This window comes from Otolemur garnettii, unplaced genomic scaffold (assembly GCF_000181295.1).
Source record: "Otolemur garnettii isolate 467f Iridium unplaced genomic scaffold, OtoGar3 scaffold00111, whole genome shotgun sequence".
NCBI classification, from domain to species: Eukaryota; Metazoa; Chordata; class Mammalia; order Primates; family Galagidae; genus Otolemur; species Otolemur garnettii.
This window is the reverse complement of record NW_003852506.1, coordinates 37,582-45,594: the sequence shown is the minus strand read 5'-3', so window position 1 is coordinate 45,594 and position 8,013 is coordinate 37,582. Positions and strand designations below refer to the sequence as shown.

The following is an 8,013-nucleotide window of genomic DNA, read 5'->3' as shown; positions in this document are numbered from 1 at the left end:
AAAACTGCAAAAAAAAAAAAAAAAGTAGAAATCAACGGCTGAACCTTTCTCCACATGCAGGTCATTCCAACTTGATACTACATGAGGCTGTGGGCAGGTGGGGCGATTCTCTTCAGGCAGAAGAGCCCACCAGCGTGCTGAGCCAGAGGGTGGCAGACACATACCCAGGAGAAGGAGGACAGAGGAGAGACAGACTGCACAGAGAGAACATGAAAGGCAAAGTGGCCTAGGAGGAGAAAGGAAAATGGCTGTTGTGGAAATACAGAAGCCAGTTAGAAATTCAGAACAGCTGACAAGATACAACACAGACTGGTCTTAGACGTCTTCAGCTTCAAGGACGACAGTTGAAACCTCACAAACTGATGCCTTCTCAGGATAGGAAGAAGGAAATTACCATGTGTCAGGCACAGTGTTTCATGTATAATGTTATTTTAGTTAATCTTCAAAATTACCAGCAAAGAGAGATTGTTGCCATGTTAGGCTTTCCTGCCACGTCACTCAGAATAACTCAAAGGGAGAAAACGTGCTACTGGGACCTGCCCATTCTGCATCTGCCCTTTCTGCCCCTCACCTAGGGTGAGTTCTCCAACTTCCCTGATTCTCCACTTTTTTGAGCCTAACATGGCAACAATCTCTCTTTGCTGGTAATTTTGAAGATTAAATTAAATAACGTGATACATGAAACACTGTGCCTTCTTCCTCAAAGGGAGGAAGACCTCTGGGAAAGATCTAGGGGTTTTATTTAATTTTAGGCCAAAATGCCTGAAAAGTACTCATACCTTGTTCCCAGAAGGATGTAAAGAAGCTTACATGGGTACACACAAGATAAAACATAAGATGAATGAATGTGGAAAACACAACAAAGAAACAATGAGAGGAGGAAAGATCGCCAGGAAGGAGTGGGTGATAAACCGCAGTCCTTCCGATGCTGCTCTCTCCAACAGGGACCAGCTGAAGCAGCCGCTGCGCTGGGCAGGGCACAGCTGTGTGTGTGGCAAGTGGCTGCAGGGAGCCTGGCCAGATGCACGCCTACATGGAGAGACCCTCTCCCCCAGTAGAAAAACCCAGGCCTCTCCTTCAGCAGGCCTTCCAGACCTGCCACGGGGCAGGACCAGCTGGGGGATAGTCTGCTTGCTCTGCTCACTCCCAGGAAAAACCTGCCTACTTGAATACTTTCCTCTGAACAGTGCCAATGCTCAATTTTGTAAAGTATTTACCCTGAATAAGGACCAGGTCACTAGGAGGAAAATAACCTGAGTAGAAGCTAAGAAGTTCTCAGAACCATGAACTTTATGATTCTAAACCCAGAATTCCAGATATGGTTAAAACACAGAAGTAAAACGCTCACTACATGGGCAAGTCACATAAAAAATAAACAACTCCAATGTACAGTGACCTTCCTGCCCCCCCCAAAAACACACCTAAAGTTATATCCAGATCAGATCTCAGTCACAGCTTAAGACCAAAACATGCAGAACTTACAATTTTTCAGCTTCCAGACATAACAACTTAAGAGCCGTGAGTAATCTCCAAGATGGTCCATCCCATCCAAATGTCAAATTTCTGAGGTAGAAAAACAAATAACAATAAACCCATCACTTCAGTACTTCATGACACCATGGCAAATGGCTGAACAGCCAAACATAGTTTTCAAGGTTACCCTAAATGCTATACAACATGTAATCTTGGGCAAAAAAAAACAAGAGAAAAATAAGTCTGCAAATAAAAAGAAAACCTAAGTGACAGAAATTTTCTCATTTTTGTAAAAGAGTAAAAAGCTATTTTCTCAATTTTAATAAGAAGCTCAACTTGGACATGGGGCCCTAGCGAGAGGGCACATGCCAGAGTTCACCGTGAGATAAATGGTGAAGCATCTGGATGATCCTGGGGATCTCACAATGGCAGCCACCACGGCCACATGGCTCTCACTCTATTGCTGGGTAATTTAAAACTTCATTTTACACAGAAAACTGGAAAGGGAGAGCCTCGAAGCCAGTTTCTCTCACTTGTCATGGAATCACCCAGCCACCCACCCACCCCAAGAGCCTGTATCATATTGCCAGGTGACTAGGGTCTCCTGAGGGCTGGCCTGGCCTGCGGGAACCCTCCGCTTCCTACCTGGCCACATGGTTGGGACAACCTCTCCCTGGACCACCAATCAGAACATGCAGGGCTCTCCTGCAGTATAGTGACTTCATATTTAGAGCTTTTATCTCATGTCCCCAAGTAAGTTTCTTCACAGCAGTGGTTCTCAACCTTCCTAATGCCTCCTAATGCCATAACCCTTTAAAACAGTTCCTCATGTTGTGGTGACCCCCAAACATAAAGTTATTTTCATTGCTACTTCATAACTATAATTTTGCTGCTGTTATGAATCTTAATGTAAATATTTGATATGCAGGGTGTATTTTCCTTGGGTTTTTTTGTTTGTTTTGGAGACAGAGCCTCAAGCTGTCCCCCTGGGTAGAATGCTATGGCATCACAGCTCACAGCAACCTCCAACTCCTGGGCTCAAGTGAGTCTCCTGCCTCAGCCTCCCTCCCAAGCAGCTGGGACCACAGATGCCCACGCCCACCACAATGCCTGGCTATTTTTTTTTTTTTGGTTGCAGCCATTGTTGTTTGGCGGGCTCGGGCTGGATTCGAACCCACCACCTTAGGTGTATGTGGCTGGCACCTTAGCCACTTGAGCCACAGGCGCCAAGCCTGTATTTTCATTGTTACAAAGGGGTCATGACCCACAGGTTGAGAACCACTGCTTTACAGTATTTTATTCCTTGTGTCCCCCACAACATCAAGCACAATCTTACTACTACACACAGTAAGTGCTCAGTAAATACCTAACTGTCCACTGATAGAGTCAGGAGGTATCTCACCCTGCAGAAATCTCAAACCTCAAGTTTTTTGTGAAAATTTCCTAAAGGAATAATTTTGAGAGGGAAGGAGAAACACTTACTCTATAAAGCCATGATCCTTTAAAATGGAAATCTTTTTGTTCATCTGTTTATCTGTTGATGGAAGGTACTTAACAAGTATTTCTACATAAAAAAAAATAAAACAGACTGATTTAGGGTGTATTCAGACAAAAGTATGTCTTCCTTTCTCATCTCAACTTGCTGTCCCTATTAGCAATCAAGACACCTATAAACAGTTTCTCCTCATTCACACAAGTCTACTTTTCAAGTCCAATGCAATGAGATCATTATTTAGTCCCTGAAAAGTTGTAAGAATTCCAAGGCCAGAGGACAAAACAACCACGGCCTCAGTTCATGCTCCCAGTAAACAGAGCAACCAACAGGACCAGGTGATTACAATGTTAGCATAACTGGTAGGAAATTACAACCAACAAAAGTATAGGCTCTGTAAAAACATCAGGAAGGATTTGTTAACATGGAGTTTCTTAAGAGCTAAAATTCAAAGATAGTCTGGACATTAGTGATTGCAACCACAAAAAACTCGAAGTGAATATGCAAAAATTAACAAAGCTATTTGGGGGAGCAGGGTAATGAGAGATTTTTTCTATTTTATTTTTACAATGTAAAAATAACTAAAATATAGTCTTTGTTCAAGTTATTTATTCAACAAATTAATATTTCCTTGCCATCAACACTAAGTTTATCAGGATTCTAAAAATATGAGGCAACCTCAAAGCTAGTTTTCCAGCAGCAAGGCCCAGATTTTACTTTTCTATTTTTATTTCAAGAAATAACACTATTATTCTGCCTATAAGATGAAGCAGTATCACCATGTCAAGTTTTGATTTCCATCAACCTTAAATTTAAAACACCTCAAATTATATACTTGGTAAATCTCTGCTCATTTCTTCACAGCCTAGAAAACTGCTTTTTTGCTATTTCAGAAAGGGGAAAACATCAGTCTTCTATTTGCCATTTTTAATACTATATCTAGAATTTTCACAATATAAGTTTACTGACTAAATTATTGTTTTAAAATAGTAATATCAATGAGGTTAGTAGATAACAAAAGAAAAATGAAATCAAATTATGCATTAACCTGCAAAAACAAGGACTACATAATAGCACTGTCTCTCTGTGTGAGATTAGCACTGTCTTACACACAGTAAGCGCTTAACAAATATTTACTCATTGCTCTCGAATCCTATCCTAACTTTAGGGACAGTGACAATGTCTCAGTATAAAAATTTCCACCTCTTTCCATCTTTTAACATTAAACTTATTTTCCCTAGTCGTTTTCCTTTTCTTCCATTCTATCTTCCAGCTCAGTTTGATAAAACTTCTCTGAGTTCTTATCCTCGGCATCAACCAAAGCTTTGTTGTTTTTACTTCAACACTGAATTACAGTCAATAAGAGTAAAGCTAGAACTAGCTAGGAGAAAATTAATGATGTGTATGCATGTTTCAAAGGTTTGCTATTTTTTATTCAAACTAGAAATAACAACAACTCCAAATGGGGGAAAGAATTATATAATCTTAATGATAGTGAAGTTGACTCCAACCTCTTGAGACATAAACACAAGCATGAGGATTCTGGATGGAAACGAATCCGTACTCCAGGAGCAGCCGCTGGTTGTCATGGTGGCCGTAGCAGATGAATACCTCTTCGTGTTTCCTCCAACTTGAAGCTGTTCTAATTTCATAACAGCGAGTTTCCTCATTAAATGCTGCTCTTACCTAGAAAAGAAAAGTGTTAATGGTTTCTTTAAAGTAGGGTGTTCAACTTTTTTTTTTCTCTGCCACACATCGAAAGAATAAGACTTGTCTTAGGCCACACACTAAATACATAACCACTAATAAAGCTGATAGGCAAAAAAAAAAAAAAAGGTCCATGCATACTTTTTGGGATATCCCTGAATAAGCAAAAAAGTCCTCACAAAGTCAGCATGCAGCCTGCTGTGGGCCCCAGGTTGGATACCCACTTTAAATGAAAGCTGATTAAGTTATTGTATTAATGCAAAGTGCAGCTTTCAAATAATCATCAATGAATTGAACTATAGATGGGGAAAATACCACTTCTGTAATTCAGCCTTCTTCCTTCACCTCAACTTCACCCCATTAGCAAGGGAAGGAGTCCTGCCCTGGGTTCTGGGGATGGCCACATACCTGACACCCAACACTGAACAGACAAAGTCCGCAGCAGGTTACCGGTCAACTAACTTCATCTGTAAAGAGCCATACAGTACATATTTTAGGCTCTGCCAACCTATGTGGTCTTTGTTGAAAGTAGTTATATTTTTACAATCCTTTAAAGCCACAGAAACCATTCTTAGCTCAGGGGTCTGGGCCCACATGCCCCCAGGCTATAGTTTGTGGTCCTCCTACAGCAGACTATAAAATCACTGGTTTGGCACGTGTGCACCAAAAGCCTCAGTAAAAATAAAGTCACGCCAATGGGGATTGACAAGCCCCTGTGTCTAGCATCCTATTACAGTACAGACCAGTACAGTACGTATTTTACCAACATCAACCACTCACTGCTGAGAAACTCACCCAACCTCAGCTCCTTTGCTCTAGATCAGCAGTTCTCAACCTGTGGATCACGACCCACATTGTGGCATGGAAAGTTGAGAACCACTGCTCTAGATTGTTAAAAATACATCTTTCTACAAAAGGAACACGCAGACAGGCCAGAGGATTACCCCCAGGCTTAAGAAAGCATAGCAGGACCTCCCTAAGCTCTCCCGTCCCTGGGACGTGGGCTAACAAGGCTTTGTTGCTCTTCTCACAGTGGTATGTCATGTGAAGGGGACAACCATGACCTAGATCCCAGCCATAATGTTGCCTCCACAGTACATCCAAAATAGGTTACAGGTGCCAGATGGAGTCCCCTCTGCCCTCCAAGCCAGGCCTCCACCCCAGCAGGCCCTGCAAATGAGCTCCTAGTGAAGGGCTAGGGCAGAGATCTGTTACCATCTCCCAAACTGGGATCCTTTCATGACTTCCCAAACCCCCTTCCCCACAAACATCCATTCATTCAGTAAACATTTACTGAACAACCGCTTTATGCCAGGCCCTGCCACAAGTGCTAGGGCAACAAAAAGGAACACAACAAAGTCCCCAATCCCAAAGATTTCAGAGCTCAGTAAAGGAAGAAGCAAGTCAATCAGTGATCTGAGCAAAGAGAAATGCTCTGGCAACTACACCATCAAGTATGAAAGCACGGGACGAGAAAGGAAGGCAAGCTAGACCTCAGTCCCAGTCTGGAAAGAAGGAAAAGGGAGGAAGGAGAGGGAGGAAGGGGGAAAGGAGGAGAGAAGACACAGGAAGAGGAGAAAAGAGGGAGGAGGGAGGAAGGGAGGGAAGAGAGAGGAAGAAAGGAAAGAAGAGGGAAGAGGGAGGAAGGAAGAAAGACACAGGAAGAGGAGAGAGGAGGGAGGAGGAAGGAGGAAGAGAAGAGGGAGGAGGGAGAGGAAGGGCGGAAGGGAAAAGGAAGGAGGAAGGAGGGAAAGGAGGAGACCTCTGCATCATAGGTCCCTGGCAATGGCCGCACAGGAAATTTGGCATGAGCCTCTGGCAGCCTGGAGAGCAGAGTGGAGAAACAGGGCAGAGGAAAAGCAGAGCAGAGGAAAAGCACTGCAGGGTCAGGAAGAAAGCCAGGAACACACCTGATGGCAGGTGGCCTAACAGGTTTACTTCAAGCCCGCTATACCTTTCCCTAAGAAGGTGATTTTCCCTTTCCAAAATCACAGGTTCTACATGTTGGAATCATTCCTGTCAAAACAGAACATGTGTTCCCTTTTCATCTTCTCACCTGGACATTTGGGCTGTGATTCAGCAGATCCAGGTATGGAGCAAGCGCACAGGTGTCTGGCTCCGCAGAAAGGCATTCCCGCCGCCTGTGCCTCAGGTATACAGCCCTGGTGTTGACGGTGCACCAAGCCCACAGGAGGGCGCTGTAGCTAAAGATGCTGTCAACAGCCTCCGCAAACAGAGGCTGCAGGGAGGAGAAAAAGTCTCTGGAGGAAGCAAAGAACTCCTGTACATGGGCTCTCTGCTCTTCTGCCTTTGCTTTTAAAGGTTTAGGAAGAAGATTCACCACTTCCGGTTCTAAACAAACAGGGCAGGTGTAGGCCTTGGGTAAAATCTCCAGGTACGGCTTCCAGGGAGACTGGTCCCCTGCATGCTTTTCTGAAACTAAAAAGGTGCACAGAGCCAGCAGAGGAGACGGAGGAGGCTTCCACCTTTTAAAATTAAAAGCCAATTTAAAGGAATTACTTTTAATCAAAATATGAAGTGAAGTAGTTTGTTCTGTTGACAGAGGGAGGGCGCTCACACTGTCAACACACTCTGCGTTTACCTAACGCACCCAAGGGAGTGCCTGCCTTCCTTAAGGCTTTTCCTGTCCAGAGCACAACCCCAATACAGCCAAGTTTATCTGTCAGAAAAACTGACTCACTAACCCAAGTTCCAGGTTCATTTGCAACAGATTTCTTTTTGTAGAAAACCTCTTTGCCTCCAACTTGGTTCTCCTGTTTGTTTGTTTTTTTAGAGACAGAGTCTCACTTTGTCACCCTCAGTAGATGCTGAGGCATCACAGCTCACAGTAACCTCCAGCTCTTGGGCTTAGGCGATTCTCTTGCCTCAGCCTCCCAAGTAGATGGGACTATCAGTGCCTGCCACAACGCCTAGATATTTTTTTATTGCAGTTTGGCCAGGGCCGGGTTCAAACCTGCCACCCAGTATATGGGGCCGGCGCCCTACACACTGAGCCACAGGCGCCGCCTGGTTCTCCAGTTTTAAACCTTTTGCCATAGTCCAGTTGTTTCATCTGAATAAGAATATAAAATATGGTACAGAGAAAAAATTGGTGGAAAGAACCTAGGAACTGCACCAGCAAATTTAGTAACAATGGGTACATGGAGCTATTTAAATTTACACTTGAAGATTTTGAATTAGACAATACTTAAAATTTAACTCCTGGCTCAGCGCCTATAGCTCAGGCTTGGCGCCTATAGCTCAACCGGCTAAGGCGCCAGCCACGTACACCTAAGGTGGCGGGTTCGAATCCCCAGCCCGGACCCGCCAAACAACAATGA

The 8,013-nt window shown here is 43.7% G+C and overlaps 1 protein-coding gene across 2 annotated transcripts in view; it reads right to left on the bottom strand.

Annotated features, from left to right (window-relative positions):
* The window catches only part of SETD4 (SET domain containing 4), a 22,117-nt gene that overhangs the window by 3,738 nt on the left and 10,366 nt on the right, over positions 1–8,013 (bottom strand). For both annotated transcript variants that reach the window (XM_023517455.1, XM_003797045.3), the window contains 4 exons: positions 6,729–7,158; positions 4,477–4,651; positions 2,956–3,037; positions 1,483–1,563 (listed from right to left, as the gene is read on the bottom strand). In XM_023517455.1, the coding sequence (XP_023373223.1) occupies positions 1,483–1,563; positions 2,956–3,037; positions 4,477–4,651; positions 6,729–7,158 (768 nt within the window). The remainder of the gene's footprint in view (positions 1–1,482; positions 1,564–2,955; positions 3,038–4,476; positions 4,652–6,728; positions 7,159–8,013) is intronic.